The following is a 19,555-nucleotide window of genomic DNA, read 5'->3' on the forward strand; positions in this document are numbered from 1 at the left end:
AAAAATGTACTTATTTTCGTGTTTGCATTAAGAACAAGATTTATTATCAAGTTAACCCCAGTTTCAAAAAAAGTGTTTATATTTTTTTTTTGTAAATTACCACATCTATCATGTGTGTACTTTGCATGTTATAATCTTCAAAACTCAATAACTCTCCCCTTAAACATAAAGAGACTTTGTGATTTAAAGTGTGTCTTATTTTTAGGAGTAAATAAGATCTTGGATGAACAAAAATTAAAAGTAGGTCATTCCACGTCAAGTGTACACACTATCACGGCAAGATCATTACCAATTAAGAATATTTTTGGCGAAACGGTGTTTCTATGTTAAATAAGAGAGTATGTGAAATATAAGGGTTCTGTGACTCACCTGGACCGTTCTAGGCCCGCTCAAAGATGGGCCTAATGTCTTGGATCAGTATTTTTATGTTCATAAGTTCCTATAAAAGCACACAAAAAGAAGTATTACGGAACAGATCTTGGGGATGTTTCAAGGCCCGTTTTATTGCAGTTTTTTTCGTTATTACAGTCAATTGATAGATTTTGCACTGGATGTAGGAAAACACTCAATAAACAGATTCTCTTATATCAACCAACAGAAACAGAAATGAGTCTTTCTCCAAATAGCAACAGAAATTGAACACGTATTTACTGATGATAAAATTTTGGAGAAAATATTGAAATGGATACTTTAAATCAGTCACTGACTCTTTCAAGGGAAAGTTCATTTGAACAACAAAAAACTGATAAATCAAAAATATATGCATTATCAGAGCGAAGAAAGTACTGGAATCCATAAAAGGAAAACTGGACTTATTTATTGCTTCTCCCGAGGAAAATATGTAAAAAGTTACATTATGCGATGAATACTACATGCCTAAAGTGATTGAATGATTCAAGCAACACAATGAAGTTACAAATAATAAACAGAAAACTCAGGTTTTATCAATTTTTGCAAAGACTATGTGCATCAAAGTAATGATGCAGAATTTCAGTTGTTCACAAGGAATGGCAGTTTAGACTAAGAAATTATTCAATGAAACATGTATGTTGTCATCTCGTAATCCAAAGGAGATCAACCCACTTGAACCGGATTTAATAAACAAAGTGGTCGAATTTTATCGTTTTGATGATTCAAGTTGAGTTTTATCTGGTACACAAGATTATGTTGTAATACGAGAGCCTACTGGTAAGAAGTACATACAAAATCGATAAATTCTAAAAAAATTACGAGAACTTTATTGGAGATTTAAAGATACATGCCCAAATTGGAGCATTGAATTTTCAAAATTCGCTTCCCTTCAACCACCAGAATCGACAAGGTGTAATTTAAACATAGAACCTTCTTGCTATTTTTTTTACTTTTGATGAGTATTGATTATAATGAAAATATATTACAGGTCGATAATTATCCACTGATAGATGTAAATTAAGTTCATTGGAATAAAACAACAAAAGGCAAAGCAATATACCTTTTCAGAAAATTGGTACAGCTTACTATTATAAAAATAATGGTAGATTGTGCAACCAATTTTGCACTATACCCGTACATCAATACAAGAAACGACTATAATCATATAAAAGAACTATTGAGTCTTATGAAAATAATATGTTACTTTTCTGATTGGTGTGTGGGCCAATATAAAAACTGCAAAGCCTACTTGAACCCTTACGTTTCACCAAGAGGATTTTCAATTCTCTGATCAGTTACATTTTTTGCCACAAGTCACGGCAAGGGACCTTCAGATGGCGTAGGTGACACTATTAAAAAATAAACTACAAAAGAGAGCCTACGTCCTCATCAAAATTAAAATACAAAGCCCTATTATTTATTTTGGTATGCCTGGACAATATGAGGATATATTTTTGTACCGTAGAATATTATTAAAAAAAAAAAAAAATTATGTTATACAAAAATTCATTCATTTATTCCCGAATTGTTAAAATATAAAAAAGAAAATTAATACGGTCACCCTGATAATTTGAATTTTTTTTGGGAGGAGATGAGTTTAGCTGTCATGAAAACAATGGGTAGTAGTGTATTCTAACATAGGTTATTGGTGTATAGAAGTAGAGAGGTGGTGCAGTTTAAACTGCCTTGAGGCCCAGTAATTCACCTCCACAACCTGGGCCTCAGGATGTAGATTGTGGTATAAGGAGATCCCTTGATGCTCAGGGAAGTGGTGGCTCATAAATTTATTCTGACTTGGGGCCAGCAGTTCAACTACAGAACTCGTGGGTTGGGGTATATTATAGCATATTAAAAGGATGGTTGTAGAGTTTAAACTCTATTTCGGTCAAGTACCTGTACAACCTGAGACCCGGTGTGTATTTTGGGAAATTCGGAGTGTTTCTTGATGTTCAATGAAGCGGCAGTGGAAGAATTTAACCTGCCTTGGGCCCAGTAGTTAATCTACACAAATCATGGGCTGCGGTGTACTATGGATTATTAGAGTGGCTCTTGATGCTTAGAAATGCGTCAGAGGCGCAGTTTAAACTGTCTTGGTACTCAGTACTTCATCTGTGCAACCTAAGAATTGGGGTGTATTTTTTAGATATTACAAAGTTCCTTAGTGCTCAAGGAAGGGGCGACGAATAAATTTAAATTCACTGGGGCCCAGAAGTTCGCCTGCAAAACTTGTGGGTTGGGGTGTATTATTATTATATTAGAAAGGTTCCTTGGTGCATAGAAACGCGACGGCGTTAGAGTTTAAACTGTATTTTTTCCAATACTTCACCTGTACAACCTGAGAGCCGGGGTGTATTATGGGATATTATGAGGGTGCTTGATGCAGAGAGAAGCGGGGTGTGAGACTACAATACCCAGAATAAAGCAACCACTTTTTCTTCGCTTGAAAGAAGAGTGCCCTATATAATCTATTTATGTTAGTATACTCATACTAATAAAACCAACATGAGAATAATTCTTAAAATTTTACGGTCATTATTTTAAGCAGACAAGTTCTTATGTAATTTTAATTTCTTAAAGTACCGGACAACGCCAAGCAAATCTACTCTAGTCATTATGAAACACTCCTCTAAACTATTTCTTTCAATATTTGAATCCAATGTTTTATAAGTTCTTGTCAATTGTTCTTGTGCATGAATGATGATTAAGTTGAAATTGTGTTTCCTTCTCAGTTATATTTAGGTATTATACTCGTGTGAGCGTATCTAGTAGTGTTCATATTCAGTCTTAGACCGATTTTCCCTTGATTTCAGATGCTTTGAAATTTTTTTTTAATCAAACCACTAAGATTGGAATTATGGTTTCCTGAGCAACACTGGTCAAATGCATAAGGTCCAATTTTGAGTGGAGCTAGAACGGCCCAGTTGAGTCACTGTAACTGAGTAGCTGTAATTCCCCCCTAAATTACTGCTAGATACGGTGTGGGGGTTGTATTTATTTCCTGCTTACAGTTCATTTAATACAACGTCATGACAGATAAGCTGCTCTCCTCCCAAAACTTATCCTAATCCAATAATGTTCTGGTTCTTTTACTTTTACATATCGTCGGGACACATATAATACACCATTGTGCATAACCAGTGATGTCAATCCGGAACATTTTTGGCATATTAAAAAATAAAAAGCAAAGATCAAGATGATCACCCTTAAAGTTTCTAGCTTAGCTGCCATGGCGTTTCAATCGATCAGCTACAATGAGCTTTGACAAGAAAAGAGGGGGAGAAGGAAATAAGCAAGAATTACTCTGACGTCGATCTTCAATTCTACTCTGAGTCTAATTAAGCATGAAACTTATAAATAGGCACAAAATCCTTTACTTTCCGTCTTTTATGAGCACTCACAAATTTTCAGTCCAGTATCGTTTACATCAATGATATGTTCTATTTAGTAGAAAAGGAAGTTCACTTCTTAGGAATTGAATAAAAATATCAACAGCAGTTTGCCCACCCTAAACAAACGGGATGATAAAAAACTCACTCGATGTTCATTAATATATATGATCCGACTTTCTCTTTTTTATTCGACCACCTTGTTTTTGGTTGCTTTTTTCGAAAAATTCAAAAGTTATTATCGATTTTTCAATATTTTGGTTCTCTTTGATGGAGGTTTTTAAAAAAAAAAATAGTAACTATTACATTCTTATTGATCTTGATTGATTAAAATAAAAAATGATTAGCAAAAGAAGGAATATTTACATTAAAGGAATTTAAGAGCACAAACCTTTTGATATATAATGAATATTTTTAACATCTCAAATTTATTCAAATTTTTTTCTCCATATAAAAAAATAGATTTTAAGGCTCTAACATAAAAAAAAATAGATTTTTACTTCATCAGAAATAGGAAACAATATTAAATTCAAGACTATTATAATTATAATGGTCATATTTTTTCCACAAAATATGAAAATAACATTTTAATAGAAATATGAATTTTTAAAGTTGAAAATATTCAAACTGTTCTTCAATACACTTACATTGGTCTGTAATATATTGTCAGATTTTTTAATTATATTTAATATGATTTTTTTGTGTGTTGGGAGTATAACAAAATGGGGGCTTCATTCAGTTCTTTTTTCTTCACAACACTATTTCAACCGGATTCAATCCCCAGGGGTAATCTTCAAGATATTCCACCGACTACCAAAATCCTCAAAGACGTGGAACTCTACCATTAGGTGCTATCGAATGAGGAAATTTAGTAAAAAAAGATATGGGCCTAGTCCTCCTCCATTCTCTGGAGGTGAATGAAGATAAGGAACAGACGCGTAACTTTGGAATGAATTCACACACAAAGGAATGCCCGTCCAAATCCCTTGTCAATACATTAAACTACCATTCACCAGGAATTAATCATTGAGACGAACCATACTTTTTATATTCATATTATATGTATATTAAATTTCGATGCCTCATGATAAAAAGGTTTATTTTAAACACTTCGTTTGGCTGACGTTAAGGATAGGCTTGACACTTAAAAACTTTCAGCAGTGTATACCCAATTTATTATGACTTTTAAGTTTTATATTCTTATGCAGTTATTCAGTAGATCAGTTGGTTCAATTTCAGCTTTTTTACATATCAAATATATATGACATCTTATTTCTTAATTAAACTTATTATTTTGGGAAACCATATTCCATGTAAAAATTTAGCATAATTTTATAAATAATTAAAGTATGTTTTCTAATATTTATGTCAATAAATAATACAGATTAAAAAAAAATCTTTATAAACTCACCGAAGAAGTGCCGCAAGATTGTAAAGAGAATTTGGATGTCTTGGGTTTACTTCAAGTGCCTCTCGCAAATGATACTCAACTTGTTTTTCATCACTTAGTATAGTTGCCAAATTGTTATGAGCTGGTACATATCTTGGCCATAGCCTATAAAAAATTATTAGTAAAAAACTCAATGAATAAAGACTTTAAATTCATACCTAAGTGCCTCTTTGTAGTGATATACAGCAGATATTATGTCTCCTGACTCTCTCTTTACGTTTGCAAAATTATAATGAACTTTAGCATTCCGTGGAGAGTTTATCAAACCAGATCTACATAAATATAATTTTTTTAAATTAGATTATGCTTCTATGTAAACTAACTAATTTTTTTTTTATTCATTAGATAAAAACGACGGCTATGTTTGAGAAGTTAAACTCGGCATAACTAATATTCAAGAAAAATAAACGAATAATTATCTTTGTTCAATTTGAATTATATAATATTTATTTAATAAGAAAATCTATCACTTACCAACTAGTTAAGATTGATTAAGAATAAATAAATTTTGTAGCAGAAGTATTTAATGACATAAAATTTTTACTTTTTTGGAAGACTCAAAAGGGAGAGAATTTTAGCAGAATATAATATATAAAAAGGAGAATATGTGTAAGGAAACAGTTACTTAAGATTAATTAGAGAATTGAAAAATAGATGCTTGAGACGAGGTTTAGTAAAAAAAAGTCTAGGAAGACGGGTTTTTTTTTTTTTTTTTTGGTTTTTTTTTGCCAGATAGATAGAGAGATTGCACGAAAGAGCATGAAGATCACTACTACACAGTTAATAATTAGTTCAAGTATAAGTACTCTTTCTCTTCATAGTAATTACACAAAAAACATATCAAGAAAGGATCTGTTTTTTCTGTAGAAGGGAAAGCATTTCTATCAATGGAGGGAGACAGGCAAAATATGGAATCATTTGAGTTCAGTAATATATTTGAAGCATAAAATATTGTTATGTTGAAGTGAAAATTAATTTTTCATCGTTCCCAAATCTTAGAGTACTTTATATAAATTTAGATGTACAAAAACCTCCTTCTTAGATAGTTTAATTGTAACAATTAAGGATATAATAAATGTGTAGTTTGATTTTTATAATAAAATGACTTAAGTAAAATATATTTTGTTGTACTTGTCTACAAAAAAACAACAACATAATGATTACCTTTTATTCCAATTTGAGTTTTTTAATGTTACTACTTCAATTGATCAAATTGTAGATTGAAACCCATATTTTATACGTCTTTAAATTAATTACCCTTTTATTTCAGTGTTTAATAAATTATTTTACAGAAGTGTTTTTAACAAAATCAACAAAAAATCTCATGTTACCAAAGTCTACATTTCTACAAGATGCAAAACCTAAACATAGAATTTAATTTAAAGCTCTTTATCCCCATTAATACTCATCATAAGAGGTTGCTTTAAGGACCATTTTAAAGTTCCGATATTCCGATTTTTGTTTATACAACTGAAGTTAAAATTAAGTAGAAAATGTCTAAACAAAAACAAACAAAAAACGTATGACTAAATTGCTCCGCCCACAAGTGGCCCAAAAACAAATAAAAATATTATTGACATGTCTTGGGCTACAATTAGCAATATCAAAAAGGCATTGTATGAAGTTTAAGGTGTTGAAAGAAAGTCCGGAAGTGGTCCACCGCTTTTTCAAACGTGGTGGATAAAATAAAAGTTCAAGAGTTTTTTGCCCGGAATATAGCCAATTTTTGCCCTTCTAACTTCTAGCCCAATTATAGGCGGATCTTAATCAATTGAATTATACTGTGTTGGGTGTATTAGAGTCCAATACCAATAGGACTTCATGCCCCAGTGAGGTGTCCTCTATGACCATTAAGTAGGACAACCATTCTGATCAGTTCATCCTTAACACCTTAACTGGAACTTCAACCTCGTCTAGATGTGGCATTGAAGGAAAATAGGGAGATATACCTAGCATAAAAGCTCTACCTTTAGCATTCCTCTATATGTTTTAATTAAGCCGTTTGTCTCTAAAATAGTTTCTATATGGCACATTTTCCCAACTGATATAAGTTATAAAAAGTTATAAGTTTGGATTCTGCACCTTGTATACAATTCTTTACAATTTATTAAGAAAATGCATTAATATGGATACTCACTTGAAAAGGGACTCTCGTGAAGTCCAGTCGTAATTACGTCTGACAGTTTTTGAAGTAAAACAAAAGCATAATAGTATAAGGGAGACGTGAAGAAAGTACTTTGGAAAGCTGAACCTTTTAAGGACGGAGTATACACGTTCAAATCCAATACCAATGAGTATGGAGAATCCAATACTGGTAAAGAAAATGAAATTATATTGATAAATAAATGTTATAACGAATACAATATGTACTATAAATTCAAGTGTTCTTAATTTTTTTTTTTTTTTTTTTTCAAGAAAGGATATATTTTTTTACTCTTTTTTGTCGTTCTAAAGCTATGAGAGGATTTCATCTATAAGCTCTATTGAAAAGAAGAGAGGATAAAGAAATGTAGACATCTGGTAACTACAAAAACATAGTGAGTATTTTAAAGAATCTTATTAGAATCCTTCTTTGCAACTTATTTATATATTGTAGCTTTTTCATAGCCATGAAAAAACAAAATGTACTCAAATAAAACATTGAGAAAAAATTTCGATTGCCAATTTTTTTTTATTTGTTATCCAATTATATTTTCTTTTTATGTATGTTCATACTTTTAATTTCCCTTCCCTTGTTCTCTTAGTTATAACCATTAACAACAGATCTTTTGTGTTATACTTTTTTGTTTTTAAAAGTATTTTATGGCATTTATTATTGGTAGATACCTTTATAAATATCTAGAGGAGGTGTGATTTATATTACGTACACGGGCACTATAGTGGTGCTTAGACACTGACGGATTTAAAGTGATACTAACTAGTATACCTACAAAATTGAAATTAGAAAAGGCATTACCTTTATTGTCTCACCCAATTTTTCCTCCGAACAGAAACAGGAAATAAAGGTTAATTAGTAGAGAGCAAATTCTTCTCGACTATGGATTTATTATTGAATAATTGTTCAAAGTTGTTCACAGTATAAAAAGAGCTTATTCGAATCCAACCAATCAACCTTCAAAAAACCTATATCTATTTATTTGGAAAGGGGGTAAAAGACAAAATATGTTCTTTTGGTTACCAAAAATAAATGATTAATTACATGTTGTTTCTTAGTACTAAACAACAGAAGAAGTTAGGGTGGTACCGTAGAGAGTTTAGGATATATTTTAATTTGGAAAAAAACATGGACTTTCGTTTTAAGGCCACATTGAAAAAAAAGAACCTCCTCTACATTTTCAAAAACTGATACTTGTAATTTGATCAAATGAAACATATTTCGCTGGTGAAATACAATTTAACTGTATACCACATGGTGAACAAAATGAAGAATATAAAGTTATATCGGACGACATAACTCAATGGACAACGCGCTTGGTAGAAATTATTCTATTAACTCAATATGCATAGAAAATAAATTATACTTTATGAATTTGGACTTCAATGAAGATTCCTAGGTCATATGAAGTAAATTTAACACTTCAGTGTTTACTTAGACTGAATTAGAGCATCTACATCTGACCAATAAAATGAGCATTAAAAAAAAGTTTAGAGTTTACTCCGTAAAGCTTTCCTTAGAGAATCCAATAAATATGAAATAGGAAAATATATTTTTTCAGAAGATACAAGATCCTCCCTTTGAGAAAGTTGAAGCACTTTTAACATTTCAAATCTATTTGTTTTGTGTTACAAGTTTTTGCTTTTTATTTACTAATTTGTATTAACTTAAATATGCAAATGTTAAATGGTAAAAGGATGAATGAATCAAAAACGTGCCAAAAACTGCTGAGGCTGTTGAAGCAGTAGAAACATAGCAGTAGAAACATAGACAGCTGACAACAAAATACAGTGTATATTTTTGTTTAAGTGAGGTAACACTTAAGCGTAACCTGTACTATCGACTTCATAAAAATATATGATGAAATCCCCAAAGTATCTGAGGTAGTCAAAAATATGGAAATTGCATTTTTAAAAGCCTTATGCAATATCTGAGCTAGACAAAAATCCCATGGAAACCCCTTTAAGTTCATGTCATGGACAACATATTTATTTTGGATTTTGGTTCAAAATTATTTTAAAGTATTTTATACCGATGACAATTTTGGAAACACTCATCTACCTATATATGAGTGGTTTTACAGTTTATTTTTCAAGATTTGAATACATAGAAAATTTAATTTGTACATTGTCCCGAAGCAAATCGTATCTCAACAATAAGAGCTCCATAGAGCAGTTATAACTTTCAATCGATTATTAAAAAAATATTTTGAAGTTTATCAGCTTTCATATACTGTATTATTTGTTGCAATACCTGAACAAACAACTACAATCCAGACAAAAAGACCACGGATTGCAGATCTTCTCCACGCCCATCACTCTATGAAAGTGGTTGCAGACATTGTGAATTTCTATGTTGAGCTTGTCAGTATGATTAGAAGGCTGATTAACTCTGCAAGAGCTCTCAAGTAAGACAAAAAGTGGAGAACACAATAAACTGTCACTAAAGACTTCTTGACCGGTGTGGGTTTTAAAATTGGAGTACAAAGAGATGATGAAAAAGGTAATAAAGCATGGGTTGACTACAAGACTCAGCATATGTCGATAAAACCATAACAACTAAAGCTTGTTGCAAGAAAAACCTCAAATATTTATGTACTCCCTTTTCCTCCCCCTCATCATCAGACTGAATAGGGATCTCTGTGGAGAGCAAATCCTGGAAAGTCCCCCAACGAAATGTTGATTCTCTGTAGGCCTCCCCTTGAGAAGGAGTTGCCTGATATGTCCAATAACCATGTTGTTTATTAAAATTTGAACACTTTGACTTTTATACTTCAACAAGATATAATAATTTATTCATTAAGAATATAATTTTAACAAAAGTAATAGATGTGTGTATGACCTCTCTTAATTATAAATGTAGTCACCTTAGTGGCAGTGATGGTTTCCAGGCCGTGGCAGAATCCCTTGAACCCACTGCAGATGTAGTCCTCTGTTATGGCGTCCCAGTGACGACTGACGGTGACTTTGAGGGCCTCGGTGTTTGGAAAACAGGCACTACAGGCCTTCCCCTCGACAAACATCTTGAAGATTGGCATCAGGTCTGTAGGTGGGAGCTAAAAGCGTCAAAGAAGAATTCAAAAGACTCATTCAATAAGGTCTTGCAACAAAGGAGAGGGGTTTCTTCTATTGCTGGTATCAAAAGTGGCCTCCCTACACTCACAAGGCTCTTTATACCCACTTTCTTGATAGCTCTCTGGACATTCTGTTTTGAAACCTTCAGGATCTCTTGCATAAACCCTCAGGAACTTCAAGGGATTGACTTGGCTGTTTTCTTTAACTCCTCTGATCCAGTTTTGCCTTTTTAACATAGCTTATCTTCTTATCCAACATTTGTACTTGTTGACGGCGTAGAGAATTGTCTTTGAGACGCCAAACTGCATGTAGTACACGAATGTAAATTCGTCAATCCCGTTCAAGTGTCATTTTCTCAACTTTTAATCAAGCTAGAGAGTTCAGGTTTGTTTTATTTTGTAACAAATTGTTTATACCTTACAACATCGAAATCTAAATTAATTTTAATCACTGAACCTTAATTACTTATTAAATTTGTCAGTGTTCAGGTTTCTATGGACCAACCGGTATGTACATGTTGTTTTACATGAATTTGATTTAAATCTTAGTATCGAAAACAGAAGATTTGCTGGCATACCAAGATAATGCAACTAGTTGTATCCCATTGAATCAAGGATCAATATGGGGCTAGTCTTCTACTTACAAATAAAATACTTTTTATGGAAAAAGTTGGCAGTATTACATACAAAATAGCAGTGAACTTTTTTTTCATTCAAATTGTGTGTCATTAAAATAATTAATAGTTTTTTTTTTTTTTTTTTTCATGGAGTAAAGTTGGGATATTAAGTTTATTGGCATGCTCTGAGTTTTCAAAGTAGTAAAAACATAATTTACAAAAAAAAAAAAAGAGGAAGCAAGGGAAAAAAAAAGCATTTTTGACACTACAGAGTAAAAAATTAAAAAAAATGATAGTATAATTAATATATGTCACATACAGTATATCCTTTGCTATTTAAGGGAGGATTCCTCTCTATTTTTAAGGCCATTAATTTCTACTTAAAGAAATGAGAGTAAATATATATAGTAGAAGCAGAGGATAATGTATACAAAGATAAGGATATTATGTGTAAAATTGCACGATTAATGAACGTAGTTTGTTATTGATATCACATAAATAGTCAATAAGAGCATGTGAACACATTTCTGAAGGAGAAGTTCTTTTTCCATATTTCTATAACACATGAAAGAAAAATTGACTTTTTAAATGAAATGGATTTTTAATTTAACTTTTGATGAAAATAATATTAGTGTTCAAAGGTTTTTTTAATGCAAGGTTTGAATAAACGTAAGAACCAAATGCAATAAGTAATAAACTAGAAACATAATGTAGTTTTTTTTAGGTAGATGTATATATTAAAAAAATAGATTATGTTCAAAAACCTTTTGCATAATTTCATTTTCTGATTTATATACAGTACAGTGTCATTCGTTAACCTCCTGCCTTCTAATATATAATAGCTTCAAGCTTTTAATTATCTCTATAATTTGGCAACTAATAACAATATAATTTATTCAATGAATTAGCTTGGAATAAATTACACAATTCGACCGTAAAAATATATCAATTAATGTAGCAATAGATAAAGTAAAAAGAAAACCAATGTTACTCGAAAAAATTTCAATTTGTTATTGACATTCATAACAATTGGCGATACAGAGCGTGTTGGTTCTTGGAATCAAAATTATCGATACAGATTCTTTGAAACCAAAATTGTCCGTCATTACTGTAGAACATAAATACTCCAAAGCCGGATTTGATCTGAGAGACCCTAATTACAAGTTCATAATCAATCTCAAGTACTGCTGCTACTAGAATGAGTTATGGAACTTGAACCTTTATCGTAGGCCTAAAAATTATGTTAATTCGATTTATCATTAACAATAAAAAAGGTATTTGGAACAAATGATTTCTTTGACCAATTGACTTTATTTTTAAAAGTAGGATTATAAATTAAATTAATTTACACAATTTTAGAATGTGTGCTGTTCATAAAGTGAACTCGTGTCTGGAACTATTTAGTCTGATTTGCTTATAAGTACTTTATATCTTTATTTATATTATTAATTTGATTTGTTTAATTTATTGGACAATGAATGCCTAGATTCATTGTTCATACTATAATTATAAGGTTATAGAACACTTGGTCAAATGAACCCTGACCCCTTATCCAAACGGGCAAATTGCAGGAAGACCACTCACCCAAAAAAATAATAAATATATTTGCTACATTACTATGTAATTATGATTCCCATTTATATTACTATACTTTTTTAAATATAAAAAGGCTTATTTTTTCCCCTTATACATATATATATTATATATTAAATAATAACGTCTATAATATTACTATATATAAATTGAAATAAATATTCGTTTCGGAATCTAAAATATTTAAATACGTAATAACCTTAACAAGAGGATAAATTTTTTTCTTCTCTCGCCCACCCCCTTCAAAGAGGATCACAAACGAGTAAATCTCCCAATGATATATTCTCGGAGATAGAGATTGAAAGAAACAAACCATTGGATGGACGCTATTGCCTATTTGTCAACAGTGTATTTGAAAACTCCACTTGAGAAGTAGACATTGAATTTAATCAAGGTGGACACGCAGCTTCAGATTCCGAGTGAAATAATTCCTGGACTGTGGAAAGAATGTTCAATATATGCCAGAGTTCTTACCCGCTTTTTGGATCTGGAAAAGTGTTTTGGCCCTAGCAAAAGTATGGAATTTTTCAAAACGATGCTATTTGAGTGCAGCTTACGGAGAGACGTTATCCCATGGTTTTCGAAATACTCGTCACGACTTCTCAGACGAGTCTTAAAGTTGTCAGTCCCCAAAAGTGGGAGCACGTAGTTTATAACTGATCTCCACGATGAACCCATCTCTTTCCAGTACTGTCCACATCTATTTACGGCTTTGAAAACTTTCAGTGGACCTGCAGAGATCCGCTCATTAAAATTGTATTCTTTAATAAGCTCAAATACATATTTAATTCTTCACCCCAGAAACTGTTGCATTTTTTTAATCTTTTGAGTCATGATAGATTCAGCGTCTTCCACATTGCTTCTACGTTTGTCGAACCGAGTCCCCAACTTTTGATGGGGGTGTTAATGCGGTTTTTTGAAACATATGCACGAGGTTGTCCCCATACTAGGTCGTTTCGTATATTATAAACTTCTTCACACAATACCTGAGAATATGGTACATATCTCATAAGGTGAAAAACTTTAGGAAGAATATTTATGTCTCTTATAAAATTGGACACTTCTCTCCAATTTTTCTTTTATATAGTCTTCATTTCTAATGGTAGCAATCTTCGCCTTAGTGGATACTTTATCATTCCAAGAAGTTATGTTGACTGGGTGAATTCAATATTTTGTAAATGTAACTTCAGATGGTCCTCACAGTTGGTAAGTATTTGTGTTTTTCCTATATTTATAGATAGTCCTGATATTTTTCCGAACCCTAGTATTGTTTCAATAGAAGTCTCAAGTGATTCTAGCACTTCCTCTCAAGTTCCTTTACAGAACAGTGTCAGGTCGTTTGTGTATAAAAGACATTTCATCGATAAATTACCTATTTTTATTCCCTTAATTCTAGGGGCACTATGGATTTTCTCATAAATGTCGTTTATGGCAATTATAAAGAGAGTTGGAGAAGGAGGATCTCCTTGTCGTGCTCCTTGATGGATATAAAACTTTTTTTGGTACCTGATATTTCCATTTTCGATGAAGAATTCTTCAGTGTGGCCGATATTTTTATAATAAATCCATCCGGAAGTCCATATTTATATAGGTGCCCAATTATGAATTTATGGGAGACAGTATCAAATACTTCCACAAAGTCATAACAACATAAGTGCTGCAAAGTCTTCATTTTCCGAACAGTCAATAGCATCTTGGATTGAGCAAGGAATATCTTCTAGGAGCCTTAATTTAATAAAACCTTTTTGGGCTGAAGATATGAATTGCGGGAGGAATTTGACCATTCTATTATTTAAAACACCCGTAAGGATTTTGTAGGAGATATTTAGAATAGATTTGGGTCTGTAATTTTTTATTTCTTCCCCCGAGCGATTTTTCTTTAGTATCAATGCAAGAGATCCGGTCGTCCATGCCTTTAAATTTATAACTAATTTGATTATTTGTCTCTCCATATTTAGGTCCCAAGGAGCGTTATAAAGATGATATCTATTTAAAGGATCTTTTATGTGTCGCCAATTGTAACAAAATACGCACAGAGAGTCCGTAGAACACTCAGGGTAGCCATATAACTTAAAATAAAAATTACAGGCTTCTTCAGCTATTTCAATGGGATCTTCAGTTATTCACCCTGTTCGCATCCTTAAAGATGGCATTTCTTTCCTGTGTCGAAGGTCTTCCAAATATTTGAAAGAAGACTTCCCTCGAATGTTGAGGTCCACCAGGTTGGTTTTACACCTTATCATTAAACCCTTTCTTTCATATGCTAGCAAACTTTCTAACTTGGAGTATGAATCTGCAGTTTTGTTGTTCAATGCTTCTATTTGGTCCAGAATGTTATTTGTATCTTTAGCCTTTTCTAATCCCTTCTGGGCAAAAATTACTTTCGATTGTTTTCAATTTTCTTTAAGGCGTCCCACGACGTTATTTCCCCTAACTCCAGTTTTGATCTTATATTTTGTATTAATTTTAAAATTTCATTACAGATCTCCCTTGATTCCAAGAGGAAGACGTTAAGTTTCCAGAAGGATTTTTTGGGCCATGTTGGACTTTTAAAGGACTTTTTAGATGTTAGAATGGGATTATGGTCTTAAACGTAAGAAGGCAAACCCCTAAATTGTTTCAGCAGGTTTGTTATATTCTGGGGTATGAAAATATAGTCTAGTCTTCCATGTATTTTATTATCAGATTTTGTTCTTCCATCATATGTCATTTTTGGTGAGGCACTGTAAAAACTAGCCCGGCAGGGTTAAGATTTAAATCTATGACTACTTTTCCAAGATTTTAGCATTTTTAATATTATGGGATCCTTTGTATCCAAGCGCGTCTCTGCATGATTTTCTTGTGATGTTTAGGTCTCCAGCTAAGATATATTTGTTACCTTTTGTAGGGGGATACTTTTCTACTACTTTGGAAAACCAAGAAGTTGAATCGTAATTGGGTCCATATATTGCGTAGAGTATCATTCTTTTTTCCAGAAATGCGATATCTAGTACGATATAATTACCCTCTGGTTCTGAAAATACAACTCGGGGATCAAGAGCGTTCTTAACAAGGACTACTACTCCCCTTGAAGAGTGGGACGTTTTTCTATTTGCCTTGGCGTAGAAGTGCAAGTAAGACGTTGCTAAAAGATGGAGAATGACTTTTCGTAGTTTCCAGTCTCCTGTCAACCAAAATTACGACATCTGGATAGGAAAGAACTTTGATAAAGTTGAAAATTTTTACAGCTCTGTTAATGGAAAATATTGAGTTAACATTAAAGGTCATTAATGAACTCATATTAAAATTATTGTTTTAAAATAATAAAACTCAAAAAATAAGTTTAAAACTTAAATACTGTTTTCTTAAAGGTCTTCCTTTTTTTCGAGCGAGGGAATTTCTTCTAGTTGGTGTAAAAATTGTCTTATTTGTCGGAGGAGCTTTTAGAACTTCATTATCTGTTCGTAGGCTCCCTTGCGGACCATCATGTTCTTCAGTGACATTCAGAGAGCAAAGGCTCGTGAGGAGCAATTCAGGGACTGATGTAGGGTTCTGGGGTAGAGTTGAAGGTTGCATATGGCTAGCCGGTTCTATTTTATTGACCTTGTAACTTTAAGGAAATCTATTTTCTTTTTTACTATTATTCTGTGATGGAACAGGGGATAATTCTGCCATCTTCTTGTCTTGAGAAGACACATTTTTTGTCACCTCTATGTGGGTTTTTACAGTGTGGCCTACGTTTATCTTGTTTTGTTTTGCCACAGTTTGTTCGGCAGCGGAGCATACGGTATTATCGGAATTCGAAGATCTGGATCTCTGAAAAAGACCCTCCTCCTCACTATGTGTGGGAAGAGATGTTTCACTCTCTATTCGAAGTATTGAATTCTTAGACGATAGTAAATCTATTTCAGGTTGAAAAGGAGCCAAATCTTTAATCTCCTTTCTAATATGAGGGGACTCAATGGAAGTCTTCTTCACAGCAGGGGAAGTATCTAAATCTAACATTTTAACAGCTTGAGCATATGACCTTATTACTGAGCCAATGAGAAGATTTTGGTATTCTTTTATGCTGATCGAATTATTTCTACAAGTAGAAAGAGTATGTCTGAATTTGAAGAAATTGGAACATTGTTTTCTCCTTCCTGTAAAATCGAGTTTGATGATCAGACTTCTTACTGGGATTAGGGAAGGGATATTGGAAGGCTCTCCTGTCACGTCAAATACAACGGAGTCAGATCCAAGTGAAAAGTTTGATGCTTTAAGTGCAGAGTGTTGATTTAGACTTTCGTGGTTTGACTCCGACCTCACAAAACCCACCTCCTTAACTTTCTCTGTGAATAAACGCAATGTGTTCGAAACTTCAGAGTTCGACACACGACCTACAATCCTAAGCGCCTTTACGCGAAAACATTTTGTGGAGTGGAACTCAATCGCTTTTTGCAGACCTTTTATGTCAATTTCAAAAGACAGTTTCTATTTTTATATTCAAAAGGACGTTTTAAGTTTTTGAATTTGTTCAGTATATCAATCGGGTGCTTAACTCCAATAAAGCCCCTTCCAGGCCCCAGTTCAGAGCTGACGTGGGACAGATCATATACTGGGATTCCTAACTTATTTATGGCTATCTCAACTACATCATAGTCCAGAAAGTCCACACTTGATGGGACAAGGCCGTCTTGTTTTTTTTAAAAATAAATGAAAGAATTCCCAACGAATTCCTTTATCACCATTATTTGTCTTTATTCTTGCATGACGTCATCTTCAATGTTGTCGGGATCTTTTTGGCGATCAGAAGCCGATAAACCGTTGTGGGAAGTACCTCCAACATGTTTTTAATATATTCCATAACTAACCCCGATTGCTGGCCTATGCTGATCACTGGTGCTATAACCAAGTGTTTTTTGAAAAGTTATAAATCTAATATTAGAGACGTTATTTGAAGAAAATTATTGATTTATTTTATAAATATCAGAAAGAATACTCAATAGATTTCTTCAAATTTACTGTAAAATCTATATTTCCATGCAAAAATCCAATAATCTTCGACTTTTACAGATGTTTAATAAATATGTTTTCTATTTGGTATTAGTATTTGACAAGGATTCCAACTTCAAATCAAAAATTATTACTTTCAATGATCTCTCGGCTTTTATTTATATATTTTATTTCATTTAGTACTATAGATTAATTTTATGAATAAAATGCTACATTTATTTAGAGGTAAAAGAAATAAAATTACTTACTAAATATTTAATTTGTATTTTGAAAGATCTTTGCGTATATTGTCTTTATATTATTAATTAAAGATTATTAAATAATTACATGTTATGAATTAACATTTAAATATCAACAGTTAGAATGTATACAATTAGACTTTTCAATTAATTTGGCTTTTTCATTTAATGTGCAGATGTTATTAATTTCAAAAAAAATATTAATGAAAACAGGACAAGAATGTTAGCCTTCCAAACGATTATAATTACTGCTTCTTATAATTTTGACCAAAAAAAAACAACCAATTTTGACTCCTTTACTAAAGAACATGAAATATTTTTTAAATCGTCCCTTTAATATACAAAAAAAAGAAGATGACATTAATAGAAACAGAATGAAACTCGATTTTATGATTTAAAGTGCATACAATATCCCCTTTCAATGTGGTTCAGATAACTGGGAACAATTTCAATCCCTTATTTGTATACCAGCTTCTATAAGTTATGTGATAAAAATTTCTTTAGTTCCAAATAGATAAGTTTGATATTATTATTTTTTTTTAATCAGTCAACAGTTAGAGATGGAGCAGACCAGAAGAACCTTTTAATGCGATTTGTTTCGCACGAGATTCAGTCCGAATGGGATTATCAAGCGTCTCAAACAATCACAAAGTACAGTTTACCAGATTTGTGATGGATTTGACGTATATAGGAAGACCCAGAGCAAACATATCAAGGTTAGAGCTGAGAAAAACCTGTACTTAGGTTCGTGGCGTGTCTCAAAAAGTCAATCGATGCCAAGCTTGCAAAGACCAGTAGCGTTAGCAAGACAACCATCAAGAGAGCCACCAGTGTTGACCTGGGATATATCTCTAGGATTAGACCTGTCAAACATCTCCTAATTAAGGACAGTAAGACCAACAGTAAGATAAGGGTTTAAAAAATCATTAACTCGATTAAAGCAACTAGAGGAGTCTTTGGATTGTTTTCAGTCAAGAAAATATCAATGGTTGACTGCTCATCCGACCGCAGGAACTACAAATGATCTGTTCAGACCCTTCTGAGGTCAAAGCCATGATGAAGTCGAGGAAGTCAGCCAAACCATGATCCTGGATGTCATCTCATTCCCCCTCACTTCTTAAAGAAGGGTGAAACAGAGAAGGCATACCTGTGCCTTAATGTGCTTGAGGATTACCTAGATGGATGGAGTAGCCCAACAATACAGTGCACCGGCCCACAAAGTAACAAAAATACAGATTGTCTTGGCTAAAAAATGTCCTCACTTTTGCTGCCCGGATTTTTGGCTGGCAAACAGCCCGGACCTGGACCCATCCGATTTCTATCTCTGGGGGAGGGTCGAATATAAGGCCTGTGCCCTAAAGGAATTAACATTCCAATGGCAAAGCTGGATCTGCTCGAGGTCACCCTAAGCCTGTAAAAGCTTCCAGCGCCGCGTGGCCGATATTATCAAGAGAAGCAGATCTCAATATCAATAATGTTATGTAATTAAATTAAGGTTTCTAATAATAATAACAAAATATGGTTCTACTTCATCTAGTTTGTTCGTTATAAACCTTTAAAGATTTTCCAATTTACATATATGGGCCACCCTTTAGTTCTTCTTCATTGTATCTATCAACCTTATTTATAAAAAGTCGAATAAAAAAAACCCAAAATT

The 19,555-nt window shown here is 32.7% G+C and overlaps 1 protein-coding gene across 1 annotated transcript in view; it reads right to left on the reverse strand.

Annotated features, from left to right (window-relative positions):
• Nucleotides 1-19,555, reverse strand: part of LOC121118546 (protein O-mannosyl-transferase TMTC1) — a 55,118-nt gene that overhangs the window by 13,448 nt on the left and 22,115 nt on the right. The window contains exons 8-10 of the mRNA XM_040713124.2: nucleotides 7,385-7,558; nucleotides 5,406-5,519; nucleotides 5,209-5,352 (exon numbers count right to left, since the gene is read on the reverse strand). Coding sequence (XP_040569058.1) covers nucleotides 5,209-5,352; nucleotides 5,406-5,519; nucleotides 7,385-7,558 — 432 coding nt within the window. The remainder of the gene's footprint in view (nucleotides 1-5,208; nucleotides 5,353-5,405; nucleotides 5,520-7,384; nucleotides 7,559-19,555) is intronic.

Source organism: Lepeophtheirus salmonis, chromosome 5 (genome assembly GCF_016086655.4).
Source record: "Lepeophtheirus salmonis chromosome 5, UVic_Lsal_1.4, whole genome shotgun sequence".
NCBI classification, from domain to species: Eukaryota; Metazoa; Arthropoda; class Copepoda; order Siphonostomatoida; family Caligidae; genus Lepeophtheirus; species Lepeophtheirus salmonis.